Genomic DNA, 27,543 nt, shown 5'->3' on the forward strand with positions numbered 1-27,543 from the left:
AATGAGGTGTCCACACAGCAAACACCAATAGGAAGCCAGTTTCAATAGAACAGCCTCCAAGCCCCAGAGCATTGCCTCTGAATTTCTATATGCATTAGAGACTAGTTTCAAAACTTGATAAGTTCACCAGTTTCATTAGGGACTTTTTCCAGCCTCTTTCATGTAGCTAGAAGATTGTCTCAGCTGCTGTTACAGGAGTAAAGAACTGATTTACTGGTAACGTAACTCAATGTGTGGGGAAATTATATCTGCAGCCTCACACACACAATAATTAAATAAACATACAAACCACCCAAAACCACACTCTGAACCCTTCAACCAAATTCCAAGGTACATTTCTGCAAATAATTTGTCTTCTCCAAATCTTAGACTATAGCAAAAAAAAAATAATGGTGGAGAAAAATGTTTGCATTTTACATAGCTATTGTCATTTAATTTTTCTAATTTGAATTCATATTACAAATTCTGTATGTTAGAGAATGTCAAATTCTCTCATAATACCATTCTCTGTGTTAAATGGAGTATATAGCTTTGTTCTCATGGAAGGGGTGACTTTAATTAAGAAGCTAGGAAAGCAATGGCTTAATAAAATGGATCATAAATGGATCATAAATTCCACTGATGTACTGACCTCAGTCTTAAATATTTAACATTCTACTGAGAATATGAAGTGGTTTTACAGATATATATGAGAAGCTTTGGATAAAACAGCAAGTATTTAAACAGCACATGAAATAACTTTTAGCAATTAAAGCTCCCAAAAGAATAAACAGAAAAATACAACAAAAATAGCATTCCCAAGAGGGCAAAGGAAAGGCAATTCTTCCTAAAATAAACTGGTATTCATTAAAAACTTTTTCATGGGAGAGTTTATAAACAATTTCATTTATAAACAAACCTATGATAAAGACTATTATTTGCATTTTTACTGCCAGAAAAAAATACGAACATCAAAACCTCCACGTACACTGTCTCTGCTACCAAACCAAAGTACTTTGAAACTCTCACAAGAAATTGTGCAAGTGTTCAATTTTTATAAAAGTACGATAGTCATTCAAATAGAATCCAAATTTCAATTTTTATCACATAAATTTAACCCAACAAGACAGTACTATATAACTTACTTTTTCAGATAAATACTTCTCAATCCTTGAAACTCAATACTCTTGAAGAAATAAACATTTCTAACTACTATAAGAATTGGGGAAAGTTACCCTTGTCTTCTAATCAGTTGCTATGCTAATTTTCAGCCTAGTTTAGATCAGGATTCTGAATAGAGCAAATATTTATAGAAACTGGTTCAGGACTGCAGAAGTTTCTAAGGGCTGGCTGTCTGATGGGGAGCGTGCTTATACTACGTGTGTCTCAAACTCTTTTAATTAAAAGAAATCAATTATGCAATAGTTCTGATAAATCTACATTAACATTCAAAATGAAGGAGAAATTGAAGCACTGTAGTTTTGTTAAACAAAAGAGGTAGTTGAAGCAGGGAAGGGGAGTTTGGAAAGGCAAAGAATAAGCTCAGACAGCAGAACAGCACCTTACAAAACAGCAAGTATGACAGCAAGTGGTGATGTGAAGTACAATGTGAAGAGAAAACTGAAAAAGGATTAACTGCCTGAGAGAGCTCCTGAGAAAAATTTTGATAGCATTGTAGCCTACCAAACTGCTACGTCAATATGTAAACTGACCTACATGTCAATAAGCATTCTTTTTCTCCTCCCTTCCACATCCTCCTGCCTGCTCTCCTACCACTGCTAAAACAAGATCTTAAATGGTAATGCAAGAACAAACGGGAAAAAAGTCTCCACACCATGAAAGACTGATGTGTTGCTCATCTAGAATCTTTACTGATTAATCAAAATAATAAGTATATAATCAAAACCAAGCAGCACCACACTTCAGTATTTGCTTTTACATACATGGTGCCTTTCAGCATCAGAACAGATTAAGTCCTTGTTCTTTTGAACAGGCTGCACATTGCAGTATACTAAAACCAGAGCAAAGGAAATTATGTGTTTGGGAATATACCTGTGCTTCTTAAATTGCAAGAAAAAAAGAGGATAACCTTGCATGAACAAAACCATTTCTTACTCAGTAACAGCAGTAAAACTGACATGAAGTTATAGTCAAGAAATAAATATCAAGATGTGATTAGTGCAAGAAGTGACATCAAGTCAGCACAAATGACAGGATCATACCACACTTGAATTCATTACAAGAGTGTTCAATGATGAAAAAAATCATGTACAAAGGAAGCTTTAACACTATTATGACCTGCATGTGTTTATGAGGCTACTTTATCAATCACTTAAAGCATTCCATGTCTCCTTAGAAACAGCAATGAAAACTAAAAAGAGCAGAACAACCACTTAAGTATGTCCTTGCTTTCTACCTCTCTAAGATTGTTATGCACAAGCCTTTTGCACAAATCCGATAGATATTTTTTTAAACAAAAAAGCAAAACTATAAAATAATAGTATGTCACATGTTAAAGACAAGTATTACTGTCAGGAGTTTTATTTGGGTAAAGATAACCAAGAACATTACCATCATAAAATGTAAAATGTCATACACCAGACCTTTTAGATGGGCAAGGCTCACAGGTCAAGCATCAAAAGCACTAGGACAGAAAAAAAGAAAACTTAACAATTAAGATCATTTTAAGACGAGGCAAAAGGAAGAGGCAAGAATGGAACAGGTACATCTGTGCTGCTGTTTTGAAGGAGAGCAGGACAGGAAAAATTTGAAACAAAGGACATCGCCACTTGAAAAGCTCAGTCCCAGCACACAATGCTTCCTTAATGCTTCTGTTAGAGTGCAATGTCACATGCAGGGGATCTTCTCATAATTGCTAGCTGCAATTCTCCCAGCTTTCTCTCTCCTTGTGGCACTGGCCATCATTTCTATTGGAACCTGCAAACTGCCTACCAGTTGTTTCCCACAAAAGATGATAAAGGAGCACTTTAGACTGCTCTCTGCTGAGGAGAACTCAGAAGCCTATTAAATCTGAAAAAATGAAATACTGTGTCAGCAGATCATAAAAAATACTTGAAGAGCCAGAATCCATCTTCTATTAACAAGCAACACCCACAGAACTCATACCAGTCCCACTGGTGGAAAGGACAGGATAGGATATTGGCATTAGTATAACCATCAGGTTGGTTTAACAATGTGTGAAGACATTGAGTGTTACTTTCAAATTAACTGCAGTTTACCTTTAAACATAGTCAGCATCTTATAACTGCATCCTAAACTAAGAATCTGTGGGCCAGAATCATCAACCTCCAGCCACGTCCAGCACAGCCAGAGGGAAGATCAGTGCTCATGAGCTGGCAGTTCTGAGGCAAGTCTGTCCCTCACCAGATCCTAACATACAGACCAATTCACTGAGTCAAGCTCTAGAGGTCTCATAACCTTGGTACTTGCTTTTAGTACAAGATCAAGAGGAAAAGTGGTGGACAAAGAAACATTTCATTGGAAACATCAAAGTTCACTTTCAAATTTCTGAAAAATTGTATTTTTATTATTTCTGTTTCAAATAAAGTTTTCCAACATTACTGAAAGCAGCATAACTTTATTTGTCAGATGAAAGTGCTGTTTCACACACAAAAAAGCATTCACCTGAAAACAAAAATGTGGCCACAAGACACCCAAGCTCTGGGTGCAGCCAGTTCTCTCCCCCAAAAGAACATCTCGTGGCAGTGCCCTCTAATCACAGGACCTTATTAGGCACTTGAGAGAAACAACAGAAATGCTGCTGAGGAAGCACATCCAGGAACACAGCCCAGAGCAGAGAACCAGGCATCCAAGCTACACTTCACACACAAGAGAGGAGCAGTTCAATTAGATACAGCTCAATACTGAATAAGATCAAAAATGTGAGGGCCCTGCTTTGACATGCAGAAAAACACTGCCCTGTGCTGTTCCAAATGCAGTATCTTGTTTGGGGTTTTTTTTTCCCAAGACAAAAGAAGCACTAAAAACACCATTTTGGATAAATTATGGCTGCATCAAAAATGCCAGAAGTAAAATGAATGAGCAGCTTCATATAGCGTATTCTTTTTTATTCTTTTTTCAAGTTGATGGATTATACAGACATCAGTAGAAGTGAATCTCTAACTTTCCTACAACTAGATGCACTTGGTTTTACTTGACTGAAAACAGAAGTGCTTAAATAATTGGTATATGGGTAATAAACTACATTTTTATAAGCCACATTTATGAGAGGAATACTCTTTGATATGCAATAAATGAAGAATAGATTGTAGTATCTTGACCTTTAGATTACAGTCCTGAGAAGGGAAAGTTAACTGCAGAAAATTTAGCATCATCAACAACTAGAGGATTTCAGATGAAAAGAACCGGTGCATACACATAAGTAGATAAAAGATATGTCCACCATTAACTCCATGCCACACAACTGCTTTCAACTTTTATATGGATAAAACAACCATACTTCATTTTAGTACAAGTCAAGCAAAGTAGAACATCCTTAACAGAGCAGGAAATGAAGTTTTAGTCACTGCACAAAATAAATCAACAAAAATGTAATGCCTGTTGATGACAATGAAACCACTAGCATATGCACTCAGGACTCTGATCTATTCTGTCCACCAGATGCTCTCTCTTTGTGAAAGGCTGGTAAAAAGAACTAGAGTTCATTGTGGCTTAAGCAGATTTTTTTTCATGCTGTTAAGTATTTTTCTAAAGTTTTACTGCAAAATCTTAATGTTCTTAAGGATCATAAGCAAGTATAAACGATGAACAACTTATAACCCACAGGCCATGTGCAGTATGGCAGGACAATTCATCTAGCTTGTTCCCTTTGGCCGCCTCTCCCGAGAGCCTCAGCTGCATACCAGATGACTGCAGTGAAGCAGGCAGTCTGCTCCCCACAACCATTTTATCTAGGGGGCTTGCAGCCTCTCCCCCATCATATAATAAGCCCATCTTTAAATCCATGCTGGGAAAAGGGTTGAAGAGCTTCCAGGAAAGATGTCCACTTCCCACTGCCAGAACAATGCATTTATCCCACAAAATCATCACTGTCCACATCTGAGGAACATATGGGAAGAAGACCATCAAGAACAGGCCGAATGAGTCATGTGCAGTCAGCAGCACACTCCTGTCTGCCCTCTTTCTCAGGTCTTCACCAGGCCCTGCTGGGTAAAAACTGCAGGGTAGAAAGCTCAAAACACCTGGGAATCCAGTAAAGATCCAGGAAAGCAGAGACTTCCAGAAGGCAGCAGAACTACACACATATACAACACAATCCAGATGATACTCACCTACAGAAAGTGCTCCAGAAGCTGTGAAATATGACACTCTCCTACCACTAGGAATAAAAAACAAACCTGAGAGCAGCCCACCCACCCAAGGACTGAAACACTGCCATCAACTGTGCTCCCCATAGCCAACAGCAGAGCAACACTGATTGCATTGATCAGGAGCCCTCTCACCCCTCAGAACTGCATGCAAAACCACTGCAGTTCTTTGAAAAGGAGTCCCACATTACCAGCACACTTCTAGAATACCAGGACCAATGATCTTCAGGTTGAATTCTAAGTAATCACATAATGCTGCTGCTGTTGATTAGTTTCTGGAAATCCTAAACTAATTTGAAATATTGAATAATGCTGAGAGGTTAACAGGCCTAACAGGCTTTGAAACCTAATGAAACTAAAAGACACTTTCAGCTTTAACTGAAAATACTTGCAAATCTAGTAACTCAATTTACGTGACAAAATCTTTCAGAAGAATGATTACATATATAAAAGAAAAAAGGAAAAGCAGCTTTGCATTGCTCATCCTCCTATTAGGTGCAATACCTAAGAACTTTACTGAAAATTAAGGATAACCTCATAGCATTCTCTGTAGACCTTTGTACGTGTAAAGGAAGCCAAGTGGATTCTCCTGAAGCCAAGGTGAGGACTTCAGAACAGTTTCTTAGCAAGTCAGTGGCAGAACCATTAAACAAACATGCCAGAAGAGAGGGAAAAAAAAAAAAAAAACAAAACAACATATTTCTCAAGAGAGGAATCAAGTTTGTTCAATTTTCTCCAGAGTCAAAGAAAAAAATATTTACATTCAAAGTTCACACTTTTCTAACAGTTGGAGGGTCCAGAGTACTGCCAGTAACACAGTACAATTTCCCTCAGGTTCTACGGCCTGTAAAGAGGCAAAGACAATGATTTTTCCTTAGAAGAGAAAGCACACATTTAAATCTGAACATTTATCCATTCTTTTGGAAGACATGAAGCTCACCAGAACTGAATTTATGTTAATCCATAAGTTTTCAAAATAAAACACAATCTACATCAGTTGCACATCAGAATTATTTAGCAGGAACAACTCTTCAAGTGCAGATATCTCAAAGTAAGTGACAAGCAATAGGTGAGCAAAAGGAATTCTTTTGCTTGAGCTGTATCTAAGAATTTATAATTCAATGATGAGCTTTTAGAGAAAATACTACTCCTTCAAAAAAAAACAAGCTATAATTCCAGAGTATGCTTTGTACTGAAAGAATTAAGAGTATTTTGTCTTTTGGAATTCTAAGATCCTTTTACCAAAGGTGAACAAATTGCAGGATTTTTCCACTACAAAATGTGTAATCATGCCCATTCTCAAATAGTAGGTTCTGCCGTAATGAGGAGCTAAAACACATTCCAACAAATTTATCTATGCTTTAATCTATCAACAAATGAGGAAAAACTACTTCCTCTCCAAGGAAATAGTTTTTACATGCATTACCTCACCTCATTCCCCATTAAACCACACAAATCCAAACTCTTCACCCAACTACATGAAACAAAGCTGGACTGTAGGGTCCTGATTTGATGTCAGCTGGATTGGGACAAATCTGGAATTACTCCAAAGTAAATCAACTGAAGTAATCCAGACCTATACCGGGAAAGAGGAATCAGAATATGATCCTAAACTTCTAGGAATTATGCCAAAGATGATATATAAACCCTTTCCCCCTGTACCTGGGAACAAAGACACTGACTATTGGCATTACATTTCTTTGCTGTAAGTAGGTCAGGGAAAAAATTGAGTAAAGATCAGTAATAGGACAGGGATTACTCTTAATTTTTCTACTTTATACAACTGTATCAACACATCAGAACAGGTTGTCTGTACTTTATAAAGACAAATACACCATTCACATGTTAGTACTTTTATCTGTCTTAGTAAAGCTATTTTCTGGAACAAACATCAGCAATGCTGTGGTATCTGAGTGTCAACTCTAACACTGCAGAAATCACTGTGACTCTGTTCCTGTACAAGTGGGTTCCTTTCCAAAATTCAGGAGTACATACCATGAGATCACTCCCAAATACCAATTTACTGAATTAACCACAGCAAAGAAGAAACCAAACAACCCTTTCTACCTGGTGCACCACAGTGCATGAACAGTGAAAACATCCTGTGGCAACCTTATTTTCAAAGCAGCTAGTGTAGGTTTAAACCCTGAGCTAACAGCAGATGCAAATTCAGACTCATCAGTGATATGCCAGCTTCTGCTCTCCAAATGCTTGGTACACACCCAAGGGAAGTAAAGGGACTGTGGCAGGGAGCAGCAGATCTGCTGGCTGGCTAGCACAGACCAATTCAGTTAGCTTCCTGTCCAGGACTAGCCTGCAGTACAGTTCCTCAAATAGATGAACTCCTGTATCACCCTCCTCTCTGTCTCCATGGATAGTCTCCCAACCCATAAACTTACAAACAGAACACTTGTCATTATTTTGAAAATGGTAAGTGTTGGAATTTAGATTACTCACATATTTCAAAAATCATTATGTATTAACACACAAGCTTCTGGCAAGGTGATGTGCTATTTTCCCTGCTAATTTTGATGTGTCAATAAAAGCACGACATACAAAGCTGAAGAATTATCTTCAAGGGGGACCTGTATCAGGAATGAACATCCAGAAGACCTCAACAGCCAACAGCCCTGTCATCTTCTGGAGGTACCAAAAGGTGACAGTTTGACAAAGTCTTCTTGAGCACTCAAAGGAGATTTTAGAAAATTCCTGCACACAGACACACAAACACTCTTTGTACTCACACATAGCCCAGAGGCAATAAATACTTTAACACAGGTAAACTCACCTGAAAGATATAAGCATATGCAAATCACTAGCATTAGTTAAATTAGCTAGTGATATTAGTAGGTTTTTTTACCTACTAACCTGTTGACTATTTGGGGTTTTTTCCAGAAATATAGCATATTAAGCCACACTAAAAGCAATTCTATTGCATTCACATTCAAATCCACAACTCTGAAACCCACAACATATGCCATAGTTCTAAAATATAAGTTAAATTGGTCAATGCTGCATTAGCTCTAATATTTAAATTGTGCCATCCATTTCCCTGCTATAATGTTGCTTTCCTGTATATAATTCCTTCAATTCCCTAGCAGCACAGCCACTCCATCAAAAAATTACTGGATATTATCATAGCTGATACAGAACAAAACCATAATTTACATTTCAACAATGCACTTTCTAGCTGGTGCTTTGCCAGGAGTTCAACCTGACATTCAGCTTCCAAGTTCACTTTGCAGCCTAGAAAGCTCTCACGTATCACCTCCTCTCTCCACACAGCATATTCAGGTGATTTGCTGTATAAAAAACTGCAACATTCACACTCTTTAACTTTCCAGAACACAGCTGTACTATGTAGTATAAAATAGTCTGGGGTCTGCAGCTTTCTAGTGATCACAGAACATGTGACAATGGTCTATTAAAGAACTCCAGAAAAAAAATAAAGATTTTGTTTGAGCGAAGCAAGTTAAATAAAAAGTTAAATGACTACCATTCCGCTGGCTTTGTGTGACAGTACCTGCCCACAAAGCAATCAGAAAATGGCTCCTGCCTGCTCTCACTGCCCTATAACTGGATTAACATGAAATTATACCCAATGCAAAACAGTTTACCTATGTACTGAGTGCAATCCATATTTCCTGTCCTCACTGTTCCTCCTTACCATCAAGCAATAATGAAATCAAGTCAGAAGGAAAGTCATCTTTAATAGGCATAAATACAAATGCACATACACATATATATACCCACACAGATGTATACCCCAGAAGGAGCTCCCACAGCAGTGCAGTACAACAGGAAAGTGGGGTTGCTGCTTCCTCACTTGTTAAGTAACATCACAATCCCCCAAGCAAAGGAATCTAGAACTACTAAGTAGAAAATAAGGAACTACAGCTTTAAACAAGTAAAAGGAGGAACATGGGCTTCCTCTGAGACACTCTTCTCCTCCACACAGGCAACACTGCTGAAACTGTCAGCATTTGAACTACTTCACAAGCAAAGTGGGAATTGTACAGATTTTAAGTGTGAGAAGGTGTAAGAGGCAGCCCACTGGAGTGAAATTGTATTGCAGGCCAGAAGTCATAGAGAGAAGAGCCTCAGAAACAAGATGCCTCATGCTGAGAAGAGATGCACCTGCTTTAGGTTAAATTCAATAATACTTATTTTTTTAACACAGGCATTTGGCAGGGGTTTATTAGTTTTCATGTGCACGAATAATGAGAAGCGTGCATATCTGGGGGTCAAACAGTTCTTGGCTTACATAATTTGATTTCCAATTTTTCTTTTTTTTGTAATGGAGCATGACTTAGGAAGTTGCAAGTTGCAGTCAGATTCTAGAATTAATTTTATAGAATGCAGTGGAAGCAAAATTAAAAAAGGAGGGGGAGGGGAGACAGAGATAAATGGGTTTTCTGCTACTTGTGCCCTATTTGATAACAATATGTTCAACAATATACAAGTCTCCACAACTAAGACACGGGGAAATGCTTCAGTCAGAATACATTCCCAAGCACAGCTTGCACCTCCTATGCCAACAAATCTCTAAATCTAGTACACTCCAGTTCCAGGAAAAGCCTCATAGGCTGCTATCTAGCTCTTCTTTTCAGAAGCAGTAGCCCATGTGCAACAAGCTGGTAACACTTCAAATTTCAGCAAATGAAAATAAATATTTTCCATCACCAAAGACAGTGTTGAAAAAAAAAGTCTATAAATATTTTTTAATTTAAAACTAAATTTTGAGATTTTGAATTCTCACCATGCTATTTACCAAACAACTCAGTTTTGAAAATGAACCCATTCTACTGCTTCACTTTGTATGTTGAGTTGCCAGTGTTAAAATTGCCAAGTGCATCGACATAGCATTGCAATAGAGACAGCACGTCTTGGACATTCTCCAGTCCCAAAACACAACTCTTGGGAAAAAATACAGCACTAGCTATAGTTCAGAAAGATCAGTAGGTCAGCTGATAGTTACTCAATATATAATTTAGTGGAATGAGACTGATCAGACAAGCACACACAGACAACACGTGGACGAGTGAAGAGATTCCAGAAAGAAGAGGAATCAACTTCTACAGCCAAGAATCAAAGCACAATTGTAGTTAAACTGGAATTCTAAGAAGGAGGAAGGAACCTAGCTAGGAAGTTGGTGCCCACAGTTTAAGTATTTAAAAAAACTCAACCACATTAAAGAACAGGCTAAGAAAAAAAAAAGGGGGGGAATTATAAAAAATAAAGCAGTGAGAATCACAGATTAATTTAAGAGTGTCTGCCCAAAAGAACAAGGCTTTTAAAAAGTACAAATTAAAAACATGTCACATAAAGCACTGATTTCTGTTGAAATACAAGATGATCCAAAAAACAGCAAGCCCCATATCAATATCTATTTTAGAACAAACCCATGCAATAATTGTGTTTTAGTTATCGGCTCAGAAAATATTTTCTTCAAAGCACAGGAGAAAATAATAGTGCATTGAACTACTAGGTCTAAAATAGTGACTGATTCAATAAATTCAGCCCGATGCAGGATTCCCAAAAAAATATACATACATGGAAAACTACTCCAACACATCTAAAATTAGGATTCCTTTTTCCCAAAACATGGCATCCTAAAAAGGCTCCACCAAAATAAGTGAGACATTTCTCAGCTATTCAGGTGTTCCAAGGCAAACAAGTAGAATTCTCCATGTAAGCGTGCTACCCTCACCTGATTAAACAATCTATTTAGAATTACCTGTGAATACATGAAAGCTTAAAGGATCACCAGCACTACCCCAAAAAAATCTACCCTTCCTGTCCTGGGGTGACTTCACATCCATCGAATTTCTTTAATCTCTTCTCACCTAACCCATCTGTCCATTTAGGAGCCTCAGCATCCCTTCACATATTACACCCATACCCATTATCCTTTACTCTTGCTACTTGAGAAGGACAGAATTCCAGCTGATGTTGCACATAAAACCAACAAACTTCAAAAGTCATGCTCCAAAAAAGCATCTTGTACTAAGCTAACAACATCATAAATCTGATACAAATTACTTAGCGCCTACTTTTCTACATATCCTTGGAACACTATAGCAAGTCAGACTGGACTCCAGAGGAGCTCTCTTGATAGCAGGACACGCAAGTTTCAATCTGGCTGCCTCAAACTTTATCAGCTGAAGGAGGAAAATTGAAGCTGCAGTCTCTGAAGCTTATAGAAAGGTCATAAATTGAGGTACAGCACCAGCACCACATAAGCATTTAAAAAAGACATCAGACCCCTAACCTGGGGCATTGATTTGGAAGTTACAAGAAAGTTCATATACACTGTGTATGAAGTACTGAGACATTAATGTATGTAATCCACATTTACATGTAAGTAAATATATTTCTGTCCTTCTTGAATTTAAAGGACAATTGAACTGGTTTTTTTGGAGGGCAATAAGTTGTTAAAAACCTGAAAAGTGTTATTTCCTTTTTGGCAAGGGTGTGTTTTCCTACACACAACTGACATCTTGAAAAGGCAAAGAGCCAGTCTAAGCCAATATACCCAAATAGTAATAAAAATCCCCAAACAATTATTAATTCTAAATACCTAAATTTTAGAAAAGTAAAAAGTGAACTTGGGATAGATGACAAGATGCCCAGTCCATATGCCTAAGACAAACCAACTGTATGAGTATACAAAATGATTGAAGCACTATGAATTAGAGCAAGGCAGCTAGGGAACCTGCAGCTTTATTTATTGTGAGGGCTGTCTTTCAATCATTTTTTGCAAACCAAAGAAAATCATCAGTTTAGAAAGAGATAGCTTAGGCAAGTTCATGAAGAACTGCAGCCCATGAGAAGGGCTCACACTGGAGAGGTTTGGGGAGAACTGTCCCTTGTGGGAGGGACCCCTCTCTGGGGGACGGGGAGAAGTCCTTGCACTAAGGAGCAAGTGGCAGCACTGTGACAAACTAACCACAACCCCATTCACTGCCCTGTGTGCCACTGGCAAGAGGAGGGAGAGGATCAGGAATAGAGTAAAGCCAGGGAGTGGCTTTACTCTAGCTCCAGATGGGAGTGATGGGGCAAGGTATTAAGGTTTACTTTTCATTATCTTATCCTGATATGATTGGTAAAACTGCTGCTACAGAACTGAAGGAAAACTATAACTACACACAGCTCCTGGCAGCTTCCTTAAGTTGTAACACCTATACCAACACAGGGCCATATCCTCACCTGGCTATCTCTTCACAACATACAAAGTGCACTCATCTGAATAAAAAAAGCTATTGAAGAACACTGATGTTAAACGGTCTTAATACCTACTGACCAACCTGATTTTAGAACCATAGAACCATTTAGGTTGGAAAGGGTCTTTAAGATCAAAACTGTTAACTGTTTTGACAACATCAAAAGATTTTCTTGACAAGAACTGCATTTAAAATCAGAGCTCTTTGCAAGAATACATTCCCAACTATATTTACAATTGCTCTTTCTGTCCCTGGGGGTGTTCTCAGGAGCTAGGCACAGCACAGCTGTTGAAGATGTCATCCAGGGTTGCACAAGCCAGAAAGCAGAAGTGTTTGTAAGTCTTGTTCTTTGCCAGAAACATCTAAAAGCAAGACTAACACCAAAAAGCAAGGTTCATTCCCCCAGAGTAAGCAATAGGATTAGGTCAGAGATGCCACACTACCTTTGCCTGTAGGCAGCACACCAACACTGAAAGATGTCCTAGGAGCCAGGAATAAGCACAGAAGGAATCAAGCAGGATCTCTCATACCTTTCACAGTAATCAGTTTCAGACATCTGAAATCACCATTATTTAGCCCTGAAAAGGACTCAAACAGAAATATACTGGCAAATTCACATGAAAACTGTCCAGAATTAGGAACACAATAATAGGCATTCGGGTAAACAAGACAGGTATTCAGACTGAGGCAACACAAGGGCAGTGGCAGGACTCCTGCAGTTAAAGTATTAAGAAATACGCCTGCAGGAGTCTTTGAACAAATTCACAAAGGCAATTTTTTTCTTACATAAGCATAATTACTGCAATCTCAAGCATCAGATGCTTTGCTTTTACAGTCTATTAAAGTGGTTAGCAGGAACAAAAATAGGTAAATTACATGGTCACTCTTGCATACCCAGCTAGTACATGTGACTATCCAGCTTTAAGCAAAGCTGCTCATCTCCTCCTCAGCCTCTCATTTGAAATCACTGGAGAAAGACAACAAAGTGTCTGAACCAAATGCTGCAAAGCCTTTTTAGCACCTTTTTTAGCCTCCCTTTAGTACTTCCTCTATTCAAAGAGTAAGTTTTATTCCAAGACATTTGTGACATTCATCCCTTAAATGGATAATATCCTTGAAAGAAAACCTCCTACCTAAAACACTTTTGTTTACATATAGCAATTTATAGAAAACATAAGAACTCTTCAGACAGGAGCTCTTGACAGAAAATGCACAAAACCCAACAAAAGACTCTGCCAAACCTTCCTGAACCTTTGGAAAACACTAAATTACAGTCTGATTTGCACAAAGCAATTTGTTTTAATTCAAAATAATATGAAAATTTTTTCTTGTTATTCATATATACGCTAATTTGTATGCATGCACACAGAAACAAAATCCTCTTTTTCTGCTATTACTCTATGAAAACACAAATAAAAGCATCATGAACTAGCTGCTTAATTAGCATTTCATATTCATCATTAACTTGATATGATTCAACACTAGCTGATAACATAGTTTGCTTCCTATAGAGCAATTCTTGATATAATCTTCACCTTAAATCTTGCTAAAACTCAGTATCAGATTTACTGAACTAAATATACTACTATGAAAGGAAGCACCAAATTAAATTCATTTAAAAAATAAAGACCTTGAGCTTCCCCATGAGCAAATAAAAAGCATAAAGGTGAGCCACTAAAGACTTTTAGTTAAGTCTTCTTGACTTCAAGTCTGACCATATTTCTGCTGTCACACAACACCAGACTTGTAGACTCAATTGGAAAAGCACAGCACTGCTTGTCCATACAGCCACATTCAACTGAACTACTAGAACCCAGGTGAGAAAAAGCCACTAGAGCACTGCTTCAGATCTGGAGCAAGCTTTACCACCTAAGCAGACTTCATATAACTATGCCCTTATCAAACACAAGCCTTCTGTCTTTACCTTCAAAGCCTTTCATAATCTGTCAAGGCACCTTATCTCCCATCTCTTGGTCATTTCCCAGTCAAGACCAGTTTCTGCTTCCAGCATTCTTTGGTGGCAGTCTTTACCAGCTGTCAGGTAAGAATGTGTCTGGTATTCTGACAGTCATGCTTGTGGGCTGTTCTCCACTGCCTCCACAAAGTTATCCTATTCCTTCACAACTTTCTTTGTAATGCCTCATGAAAGGAGCAGTGCTCACTTGTCTGTATGCTGATCCAAACTGCTTGGTTTCCCTGTGTGCCTCTAAGTGCTTCAACCTAACAGACTTCCCCAGTTCCATAATTAATTACCCTTGGAGTACAGGGAGCCTTCATACACATCAGCATATTTCTGGTGCACTGTGTTCTGCTTAAAGGCAAGTTCTCAAATGTGAAGCAGTAATACAAATAACACATTTCTCCTTGATCTCCTCACAGAATTCAAGGTGGAACATGAAGAATAATCTCGTGGTTAGTTATAATGGCAGGAAGGTGAAGAAAACAGACATGAGCTGACAGGCTTGTCCTTCCCAATTTGCACTACCTGAATTTAAAGCCTCTGGTTTGGGCATGGAGATATCTTAGCACTGAGAGGGGAAGAGAAAGGAGCAAAGAATTTCAATTATATTGGAAAAAAAAGAATATGTAGAAGAGAAAAAGTTAAGAACAGACCAACAGGACAAAGGGAGAAAATTTCGCATAGGAAAACCAGCCATCAACACAGATTTTAAAATTGGTTTCAATTCTATATGAAGCCCAGACATTTAATATATAGAGATAGGTAATGAAAAGAACATAAAATACTGAAAGTTTAACCACTTTCTAAAACCAAATATAATACTCATGAAGAACAGAGTCAGGACGGTCAATTACTACAACTTAAATACAAGTCAAGCAAACTTCAGAATCACATTAAAGGGTTCAAAAACAGATTTAAAAATCATACCAACATATTTGAGAACATTATAAATGTTCATATTTAAAACTCAGTGCTGCAGAAGATTAGTTCAGGAGCAAAAAAAAAAAAAAGCAGGCAAAATTGCATTAGGCTGACAGATATCAAAAAGCAATGTGAAACACCTCACAGCCAAATTCTATTTCAAGTACTGACACTAACCAAAGTCATCACCAAAAGCTCACATACAAAGCATGTTCAATAGAACACCCCTTTACTCACTGTAAAGTTGATGCATTTCAGTTTATTTTTCTTGTAAAGTATCCACATTTAACACTTGGGTATTAGATGCAGAAAAGAAGAATAAGGAAACAAAGCACAGAAAAAGGGGGAAAGCAAAGACCTTCAAAATGTAAATACCCCTAATTCTACAGAATTCTGGATTTTGTACATCATTAAATGACCTTATCACTTATACAACAGTTCTGCTTAGAAAAACAATTTTTGCTTAAAACTAGAAGTTGAGCCATTACTGTCTAATCCAAACTTAGCTGAGGAGATGCTGCAATAAGCATGAACAACAAAAACACCTAACTAAACTAATACTGAAGCTGAACTAACAATGACACAGTATCACAGAGGAACAAATATATACAAAAGCACCCCAGGGAACTGATACTCTTCAAAGATATACGCAAAACCCTTTCTTTTTACAAAATCTGTAGGGTCACTGGATAATAGCTTCAAACAATGCCACGTATTTTAGCCTTCATATATCTTCAACAGAAATATTATTTGAAATAGCACCTTTCCAAAGAAAACACATCTCACTCAGCTGAGGTCAAGAACTTTATTTTTTGCTCAGGTGAAATTATCCCTGTGCTCATTAGAGGTCTCACCTGAGGAAGGAAATACAGGGTCAAGCCAATCAATTTGAGAACTAAACTAAGCTTTCTTGCTAATTATGCTCTTCGCTGACATGAAGTTCCTGGCAGAACAGTTCCAACTGGAGCTAAACTCACTGAAAGTTCATTTTACTACCATTTTCCACAGAAATATTTAATTTCATTCATATTTTTATTCACTGATTACAAAAAAATGTATGACAATTGTTTTTAGCCAAGTACACTGTCATACTTTGAACACTTTCAAATAGTAATTCAAAAAATGAAATTCAACTTGTCAACCTTTTAAACCATATTCTCAGAAAACAGCATTAAAGTGTTTTCATCTACATTCTTGTTCATCAAAGATAATCCTTCTATGGCACAGACCCAAATTTTACCCTCCTGAGCATACATACCAATGAATAATTTGTTCAAATGTCAGTTGCAATTTTCAAAACTCTTTTCTTGCCTCTGAATGTTAAACATCTGTAACAAATACTTGTTTTGGGAGTGCTTTACATTCATGACACTTGACCTTTTGATGTATGCACTACAAAATTTAAGTTTCAAATACCATGCAAGCAGGAAATCTGATCATTTCAGCAGTAGCCATCTGCAAGGTCCAATATCAAATATTAGTTCTGGGTTGCACAAAGTCATGGGCTACAAGTCTTTTTCTGCAATTCATAATTAGTTGCAATTTGCTGCTCCCAAAACGACACTTCTCATGGAACATCTGGTCTCAAAAGCTTACCTTAACATTGGAAACGTACTTAATATTTGGCTGGTGGTGTGCATATATGCACATCCACACATGCACACAGATTAAGTCTAACTACAGAATTCAGGCATGTCCTCTGTGGGTGGCCAGGACTAGAGATTTCTACTCCAGCAAAAATGCCTCTTAGTTCTGTAACTGCAAAAGGACATATCAAGAAATATCAAACAGCAGCAAAGTGTTTTCCAATGTTCTTGCTGCCTTGTACCTAGTTATTGACATTAAATGTTAACAGCTCATCATGCACCCTACCAAACACTTGAGTTTTTTTCACAAACTGAAATTTTCGTTTGCATGATCCTTAATATAAGTGAAGCACTGTTGAAATCAAAATGTGAACAAGGCTTTTAGAAAACTAACAAACCAAACAAACTTGTAAGCCTCTCTAGAATTAAAGTACCATGCTGATTAAAAAAAACCCACAAGTTCAACATTAACATAACCAAGTACTTTTGGTTAACTAAGTTAGACATATGACAAAAATTGAGGCACTGCATATTTCAGCCTAATTATGTCAGAAGGAAACCTTACCTGAGCCTGTGAAAACAGCCTAATGCACAAATTATTCTGAGCAACTAAAGAAAAAATCCCTGAAGACCCTTATATACAAGAAGTCTTCCAAATATACTCAAGCAAGTAGTATAATTTCTAAAGGTAAAAATTACTTAGACTCCAGGATCTTCAAAGCATTCCTTCAATAATAGCAACAGAACTTTTGAAAAATGCCCCATGCTGATTTGTGCCACATACAGCTGACTCAGGCAACCAGCACTGCTGCTTGGGTCTCAGAAGCTGGAAGAACACAGGATGCTATACTGCTCTTGAAATCCATTTCTTCTCTAGTCATAGGAAAAACCTGACAGAGCACTATTAACTTGCTTTCATATCTGCAAGAACACAGCTACAGCTAATAAAGAGTTAAAAACAAATATGAAGGAAGATATTAGCCATGACAAGAAGAAAAATATTAGCCTCTCAGAAAATAAAAGGGATCACAACTTCACATGCCAGATTCTGCAGAAGAGTTTCAAGAAAGTGGCCTACAGAAACTCTTATTCTCATGAACCACACAATATTGGAAAAGCATTCATGATATTTCTTACCTGAGCCCCATCCTTTAACTTCAAGATGCATTCCATTGTGTTGATAGTGATGACAACTGGTTCTGATCCCAGTTTCGTCCATGGCACGTGAATCCGAAGCTCATGAATATGCCCACTTAAAAAAGTAAATGGCAGTTTCAGCTCCTAACAACAACAAAGAATGTAGAATTAACCACTGAAACATATCAAAATTCCAGACACATCTGTAACTCAAAATAGTAACGTTCCATCACAAGTCAAGTCTCCCTCCCCTAATCAGCAGTGTGCCACAGGACTTGGCATTTGCCTTTATAATCACTCACAGGATTATGTCACAATTAGTCTGTTCAAAGGAGACATTTGGGTCACCATGTCCTTGATAATAAAAGATAGCTTAAAACCACCTCTCCCTCACATGAAGCTACTGCAAACTGCTTCACTATTCAAGGTACAAGTAGAAACAGAGTTAAGGTAAATGTTTAAATTGATATGCAACCAGTATTACTGTGAAGAATACAAACTTGGAATTAAATATTGACAATGCCACAGTAAGGCAATTTCTTCTGAAATATTTTAAGAGTTTTAAGAGCTCAGTTCTCATAAGACTGGCCCACTGTTGCCCCTTTCACATCAAACTACTTTGTATTTACTAAGTTATTAAACTTTTCATTGGCAAAACCAGCCTCCTACACAGCAAGGTCTAATGCAGATGGTTTAAAAACTTGTGCAAGTCAGTCCAGAGCTTCTAACAAATGCCTGGGCACTCCACCTAACACAAATCACAAGTCTGCAGGACAGCCTCAGGGAACCAGCTGCTGCTTGCAGCAATTCAGCAGGAAAGAAGGTGCCAAAGTTTAGATTAAAGGTTCTCAACTGAGTAAATTGGTGTACATTCAATACAAAGCTAACAAAGTGTTGCAATTTCCCAGTAGCTTCAGGTGTTCTGCAAAAAATTAGTTCAACACAACCAACAGAAGGGTCAGGCTAGAGGGCTGGTGCCAGGACTAGCAATCAAGATTAGAATAAAGAAAACAATTGTTTACTGTAAAGTAAAGAAGCAATATTTGATATGTTAGAATTTTAAGTCAGCATACTCAACACTAAGTATTCTAATACTCAGGTTTCGGGGATGCTTCATCTTTTCACTTTTCTAAAATCTCATATTCTGATATTTTTTTACTATCAAGTTTTAATGAAGAAAAAACAACACATCTTCACTTCAAGTTGCTTATAGCCTGGTATTTTCATCATCATCTTAGATGTTGCGAACTGCAAGTGCAGTGTATTCTCAGGAGAGACATAAGTGAATCTAAGTCTGCTAGAGACAGGCAAGCACTTCTGGGCTACATTACAATGACCATATAGTCCAACTGCCTGACCAATTCAGGGCTGACTAGAAGTCAACATATTTTATTAATGCCTCTTACACACTGACAGGCTTGGGGCATCAACCTCCTGCAGGAAGCCTGTTCCAGTGTTTGACCACCCTCCCAGTAAGGAAATGCATCCTGATGTCCAGTCCAAGCCTCCCGTGGTACAGCTCTGAACCATTCCCACATGTTCCATCCCCAAATGCCAGGGGAAGAGCTCAGCATCTCCCTCTCCATGCCCCCTCCTCAGGAAGCTGTAGAGAGCTGTGAGGTCACCCCTCAGCCTCCTTTTCTCCAAATGAAACCAGCCCAAAGTCCTCAGTCCCTTCAAACAGGACATTGCCTGTAGCCCTTTCACCACCTTTGTTGCCCGCCCTCTGGACACATTCTCATCCTTCACCCTCATTCTTCAGCTGTGGGCCCCAGAGCAGCACACAGAGCTCAAGGAGAGGCTGCACCAAGGCTTCCAGCAGGGCAGTCACCTCTGTCACCAGCTGGGGATGCTGAGTTTGATGCACCCCAGGGAGGGGTTTGTCCTCTGGGCTGCCAGGGTGCATTGCTGACTCCTGCTGAGCCTGCTGCTGACCAGCACACACAGGTTCTTATCTGTATTCTGGTAGATTCATGAACACAAACCCTTCAGGAGTCCAGAATTACCCTGGCAAGTCAGGGCTTAAGCCCCTTTGCCCCTTGCTCAGGTTAGGTACATGCCTCTCATTCAACACAGAATTCCTATGAATGAACAGATGTTACTCAGAGAAGGTCCATGAAACTCAGAAATCAATCAGGTAAGTTGTTAGGCAATGTCAAACACATATCTACCAGTGGATGCAGAAAGCCTCTTTTCCTGCACTGCCTGACCCTAGAGCAATCCTTGCTGTACAGAACTTCTATATGAATAAAATTTGGCGACAGGGGCATTTTGCATTTACTATTTGACATGTCCTATAGAGCCTTAAAGTATACCTATACAATATTTCCATGAAGATAGCTAATGTAATTTTTTGCCTAAATATATTGCAATATATATGTTTATCAGTGATAAATTTATGAATAATTAATATATAATAAAATATTAGTTTTATGTTTTGAAAGCCCCCTAAAAAGTTTTATTTTCTTAAGCAGTTAACATCTCCAAATTTCAGAGTTGAAATCATCACCATTTACACTTGTAACAGGTTTACATGTTGAGAGTCCTCAGTATGAGTAGAAGCAAGTCAACTATTTTTACCAATACCTACACCATCAGAGCAATATCAGCTGCTAAGAGAAGTAATTTTAGGGAACACTCTTCCCCATTCTGCAGCTGACACCTCCTAACCTTTCTCCTGGTACAATCAAAAAGTTTATCCTGTATCCAGGAGCTAAGGGTATTGTGTATTCACTGCTGACAGAATCTTCTGAGGAGGAAACTACACAAAATTATAGCTCTATTTTTCTGCCAAGTACGGCTTTCAGTCTGTAAATTAGTTTTTGGGCCTTAATGAGTACTGATTAATGAAGTATTAAAAACCACACCCATCTCATACTACAAATACTCAACTCCTTCTTCAGCCATGCTTACACAAAGTCACAACTAATTTCAAGTCCCCCTTCTAAGAGATGACAGTTTCAGACTTTCTCATTAAAAGTTCAAAGAAAATTATTGATTTGTTTTTACAAAATGTTTTTTCTTCATCTTGTTCACTACTATACTTCGGGATTTTAGCCAAAAGCCTCTCCTAAAAATTCAGCCCTAGGCTCACAAGCAACACAAATAAAATTGTCATCCAGACAGTTTTAGTTTAGTTAAGACACTGAAAAGCAAATATTGGGCTGTTTAGCTACAGATCTTGCTATATGATTAATCATACAACTTAAGTAGTATCTTTTGTCCCAGAGCTTTTTTTGGGGGCAGAGGGGAATTGGGGAAACACATGAAGTGTGGCACAGAAATAAATTATAAAAAACATGCAATCTAAAAATACATCACAACATAAGAGACAGTGCCTTCAGAGATCAAGGCAGCAAACTACCACTGTTAACAGTAATAGAAATAAAGTCCCATTCTGGACCTGTCAATGTGTAAGTTTTTGTCATTCATCAATACCACAATGTCTGTTTAGATCCTGGCTTGTCTTTACTTCAGAAGGCATTCTAGAATAGCTGCTTTTCCACTATTTGCTGGATGGATTTAATACATTCTCCCTTTGGCTAGTTAACCACAAGATATTGAAAGAAACAGAAGTAGGAATTATTTCAAAATAAAGGTGGTAAAAGAAAACGCACAACATATTTAGAAGGTAGTTCTCTTTCAAAGGAAATTTAGATACAAATGTTATCTGTCAGTAAGGAAACCCATTGTCCTGGTTACAGCCAGGGCAACTAGAATAAAGCAATGTAGAGAACTCTTTGTTGTACTATTCAGTAGACAATACAAATATGTGCCAAATTAAGCAACTTGTTCATAACACAACACAGAACATTTTTATTCCTCCCTGTTTCCTATGCCATCTTTCTCCTTTCATTAAGTACTGCTCGAAATTCTTAATATTTCTTCTAGATCCACAACTGATAAAACATCGCATTTTAGATTTTCCATTTAATCATATAAATCCTTCACAAAAATGTATATATCACTAAAACCAAACTTCTGGGCTTGACCCATAAATAACTGACTAACATGTAAGACTGCAGACTAGATGATCATAATTCCCCTTTGCCTAAACTCTCCCCTTGCTCTAAAACACAAGCCTGTTCTAAAAGTTGGGATGATAGGCAAGTACTCGTTCTCCACATCAGTGTTAACTCAAATACTTTTTCTTCACAGTCAAGGCTGTATTTCACAAGTAACCAGTGGCATATAAAAGACACTTAAAATAAGGATATTTCAATGTTCCCATTGACTATTCCTAAAAACTATTTTAAGTACATTAGAATTTTTCATGTTTCTTTCTATACAAATTCTTTTTAGATCAAGGTATCCTTTGTCTTCCAAAGACTACTTAATCCTTCCCTTCCACATTTGCAAAACAGCTAAAAACTAATTATGGGAATATACACAAGCAGCAAGAAGCGATCACAATGTATGCCATCTTTTTGGCACCACTGTGTCAACAGCTACACTACACACAACCTACTTCCCAAGTTCAGAGGGAGTTCTGTTACCTCTGGTACTAACAGGGACTTCACACAAAACTTGACAAAAATGCTTAAAACACTTTTCCAAAAAATTATATTTAAAGTATTTGTTTCAAAATTTTATTACATATTACTTTCTTGAAGTATTTTTGTACAGTATGCATATTATGTACAGATGGAAAATTTCTTGGAATGTTTAGTCTTCTAGTAATTGAACTATTCAGGATAAGAAAAAAAAAAATCAAAATTTTATTAGATTTAATCTTCAACTAAAGACAATTATTATAAAATCAACTGGCTATTCAGAGAGTGACACAATTATATGCAGAAGCTACACTGTACCTAGAAGATTCAAGCTGAGTACAAACTAGCACTTGACTTCCACTACTGAATTGGTTTGTACAAAAAAAGGGGGACAGAGAGAAGGACAGACCCTAAGAGTTATTACAGTGACATTCAGCTTAGTTTAATGAAAGCATAAAGCTTACATAAACACATGTAAAAGACAGGTAAAGTATTTAAGTATTTTCAGATACTGGAGTATTCTCTCCACATTTGGTAAATTTTCTGTTAGCGACTGTAATTCATTTGATCTCAAGAGGTTGGCTCCAACTTGGTCACAAAAAGAAATTTAAATATTCTAAAATATTCTATAAGACGAAGAGCAGTTTATGCTTTGTTCTTATCTGTCCTTTGGGATTCTGTTGGGTGGCTCAGAATAGCACAACATGACACAGGAACACTAACATCAGCTGAAGCACACACTTGTTACCAAATCTGTTACAAAGTGCTCTGTCCAGGTAGTTTGGCACCAATGCTAACACTCCAAAAAAACCATGTATAACTCCACAGAAGACTGAATTCTCTGAAAATGATTAAGGCTCTAGACAAATACATCCAGGATAGATGGATTTGTATCCAAGAACCTGAAGTGTGAAATTAAAGCTGTGCTCATGTCAGATAAAGAGCAGGGAACCAGGCTGGGCATCACAACCCAGGACAGAAGAGTGTTACAAGAGCAGAGCAGTTAAGGGAACTACCTCTGGGTATCATGAATCCATCCAGGGAGAGAAGCCAACTAAAATTATATAAACTGGTCATTTTTAGAGACCAGCTTTTCAAGGGAGCTCCTGACAGCTGCAATGGCTTGGATACTTTGCATTACCATATAGGGCTTACTTGAAGAGCTTTGCTGAGCAGAAATAAACAGCATAATAAACAGCATCCCCTCCACAAAAAAAAAAAAAAAAAAAAAAAAAAGAGGAAGACACTGTAAATACCCACTGGACCCACTCTCATCTATGGGTCCAGACAAGTTCTAAAGAATAATAAGAGGCAAATGAAGACAGACACATTTTACAAGCACCCAGGCAAATAACAAAAACAATGAATCTGAGCTAAATGTTGCATCCATCACATAGTCACATTCCCATGACCATACCCAAATGCCCATGGGTACATATGGCAGTACTTGCCACAAGAGCCATAACATTATCAGGCTGAGCTGGATATTTAGGAAGCCAGTTCACAGGCAGACAAAGATGAAGCAAGGGATCACCTACCAGCAAACTGCAACTACTGGAAAGGGAACACCACCAATGACAGCAGGAAAATTCTTATAGTGACAGGTAATAAGTTTGATAGCAAGTTTGATATATCCATCCCAAGTCATCATTTGTTATTAGGACAAACTTTCTCTCCATACAGCAGAGCACTCAAACAGTTTACCCAAAGAGGAGCTTCTCACAAGGCAGAGTTCAAGACTCAGTTGAAGAAAAACACATCATGTCTGACATAATGCTGGCAACAGCCCTGCTCAAAACAGGTTGGACTAGATGACCTCCAGAAATCCTTTCTGATCTATCCTTCTTTGTACATAAACATTAAAAAGGCTCACAGGGGAGCACAGAGAAAATCAGCTCTGTGGACGAGCAATAGACTTGTATTTTACTTGTACATACACAGCAATAGACTGGAGAGAAAATACAGAGGCTATGAAACACTTGAAGGAAGACAAGTAAGGTTCTTTAAAAAGCACAGAAAACAAGAGCAAGATCTCTTGTGAGATTGTCTCTCCTTCCAAACAGGTTCAGAGATTCTTAATTAACCACATGTATATTTTTCACATTTTAAAAGGTGTTCCCTTTTTTAACAGTGACACACAGTCACCCCAGCCTATTTCAATGCCTCATCATCAGACACATAAATGAGATTTTCATTTATGTCTAACCTAAGTCTCCCAACATGCAATTTATTCAATTGCTTCTTGTCAGATCCAAATAATTCTTGCCCTATCTTGTCTCACCTTATTTTAGTCAACATTAAAAACACATTCCCTGTATATTTTATTCTTCTTTCAAGGGATGTATTTACTAAATTTCCCATTCTTTGCTGCATTTCTCTCAGCACCTTCACTTGCTTGGACTACATCTGGCCACAGAACCCCAGCTGAGCCCTGCTACTCCATGCACAACAGAAAGAAGCTTTATCAGTCTCACACACTCGAGGTGTCAACCCAGATAAGCATGAAAGGAAACCATCCCTATGCTAAGGCTTTACCTGCATACTGACAGCAGGCTCCAAATTCTGTATCTAGTGTTTTACTTGGTCAAGCTTGTTTTTCTAAGGCTAAGTTTTACTGTGTCTTTGATTTAATCCAAAGAAACCAGATGATCAAATATCTTCCTCAATTACTCAAGTTTAGATACAACGGGAACAATAAAATCTGAAGTTGGAAAACAATACAAGGCACAAATGAGTTTAATATGCATAATTAAAAAGAGACCCCACTTTACTTGGTGACCTCTCAACTTAGTTACTAACAGTAATTTGTAAATATGACTGGAAAAGCAATTCAATTAATGCTCCTACTGTAAAACAATAATTACTGAAAGAAGAAACATGTCCACAAAAAAGCCTCTCTTCACACTCCATAACTTAGAGAATGTGCAAGGAATTACCAGTCACTGCTAAACAAATGGCATGAAATTAAAGCAAGAATAACTAAGTGCAGGGGGGAAAAATACTTGCATAAGAAGAAAACCAGCAAGCACTAAGTTACTACTTAGCTGTGCAGACCAATCTAAAATAATTCAGACAACTTATTTTAAATCAAAGACATGGACTGTAACTGCTATAAGCATAAGGTACCTGTTCAAGTACATCCAACTTTAATTCAAGTTTACTGAGCACAACATCTCCTCCCCAGAGGGACAGCTGCAGATCTGAAGGCTTCAAGTTCTTTATGTAGCGATTCACATAACTCATCAAAATAGGAGTTACATAGGACTCCAGCATTCTGGAAGATCTCTGTTTTACAGGTCAAGCACTAGGAAAAGGACAAGAAATTGAGATGTCAGTTACATAGCTCCAGTCTAATTTGCAATAATGCAACACTCCCATTGTTTGAAAGTATGAAAATAATTCTAAACATCATTTATAGACAGAGGTTCATACAGTTACATACAAAGATAAAATGTATAGAAAGATGCAAGCACATCTATTTATATTTTCTGAATTTTCAGGTTACATATATGTATATTGACACACACATATCTGTGTGTGTGTATGTATATTTATACACGCATATATATATCAGAACTATTAACTAGCTTGTCCAAAAGAAAAGTCAAACAAACAAACGAAGAAACAGAAAAGGTTATCGACCATCCCACCATACTTACACACAGCATTTAAGTGACAGGAAAACTCCTTATTGGAGTCATTAAAAGGATACATTTGGATAACATCCAAAAAGGGTAACTCCTAACAGATAAGAGTCCACACTAAAATATCGCCTTAGATGCACCTCACCGGTCCCAGCACCGTGTACAAGGCAACCCTGCCAGTTTCGTGCCAGCCTGAACTCCAAGAACCCAACATCTGCCATCACTCCCATCCCTCCCCACATCCTTTCCCAAACCCCGCCGTCCTGAGGAGACCCTTCCCCGTCCCGTCACCGCCGCGCCTTCACCCGGATACCTTCCCAAAGCCGGGAACCCCGCGCCCGTACCTTCGGGACACATCCTCGCACGTCCCTCCCGCGGGCCCACGCCCCCTCAGGGCCCCTTTACCTGGCCCCGCTCAGCGCCCCGAGGCTACGCGCCCACCGCGGGCCGGCCGGGCCGCGGGAGCGCCGCGCACGCAGCGCCTCCGGCAGCGCCTCCCGCCCCGGCTCCGCCGCTCGGGCGCTTCCGGGTTCCCCGGCGCACCCCTGCTCCGCCCGCCCTCGGCCGGAAGCGTTTGGCGCGAGCGCGGGGCGGGGCCAGGCGGTGGCTCTGAGGGCGGCGGTGGTCACGTGACCCGAGGGACAGGGCGGGGCTTCCCCGGCGTCCCCGGGAGGCGGCGGGAGCGCGCGGGCCGTGTGACAGGGACGGGGACGCGGAGCGAGCGAGGCTGGGAAGGCCTCGAGGTCATCGAGTCCAGCCTGTGGCCCAACAGCACCATACACGCCATGTCAACCATACCATGGCACTGAGTGCCGCGTGCAGTCTTTCCTAAACACCCCCAGGGACGATGACTCCACCACCTCCCTGGGAAGTCCGTTCCGGTGTCTAATCACCCACTCTTCTCGTGAATAAATTCCTCCTAACGTCCAACATGAACATCCTCTGACACAGGTTGAGTTTGTATCCTCATGTTTTCTCCATTTTTTTCTGAGAGGAGGCGCCAATTCCCATGTGGCTGCAGCCTCCTTTCTGGCAGTGGCAGAGAGCGGTAAGGTCATCCCTGAGCCTCCTTTGCTCCAGGCCAGACACCCCCAGCTCCTCCAGCTGCCCCTCATAGGACTTGTCCTCCAGACCCTTCACCACCTCCGTTGCCTTTCTCTGGAGTCTCTCCAGCACCTCAATGTCCTTCCAGAACTGAGGGGCCCAGAACAGCACACAGCCCTGGACACAGTCTCCTCCCAGGGCCGAGTGG

At 38.8% G+C, this 27,543-nt stretch overlaps 1 protein-coding gene across 1 annotated transcript in view; it reads right to left on the reverse strand.

Annotated features, from left to right (window-relative positions):
- Positions 1 to 26,802, reverse strand: part of VPS13B (vacuolar protein sorting 13 homolog B) — a 429,559-nt gene extending 402,757 nt beyond the window's left edge. The window contains exons 1-3 of the mRNA XM_059490125.1: positions 26,636 to 26,802; positions 25,774 to 25,951; positions 18,155 to 18,298 (exon numbers count right to left, since the gene is read on the reverse strand). Coding sequence (XP_059346108.1) covers positions 18,155 to 18,298; positions 25,774 to 25,920 — 291 coding nt within the window. The 5' untranslated portion in view covers positions 25,921 to 25,951; positions 26,636 to 26,802. The remainder of the gene's footprint in view (positions 1 to 18,154; positions 18,299 to 25,773; positions 25,952 to 26,635) is intronic.
- Positions 26,803 to 27,543: the final 741 nt, after the last annotated feature.

Source organism: Ammospiza nelsoni, chromosome 1 (assembly GCF_027579445.1).
Source record: "Ammospiza nelsoni isolate bAmmNel1 chromosome 1, bAmmNel1.pri, whole genome shotgun sequence".
In the NCBI taxonomy this organism is placed as follows: domain Eukaryota; kingdom Metazoa; phylum Chordata; class Aves; order Passeriformes; family Passerellidae; genus Ammospiza; species Ammospiza nelsoni.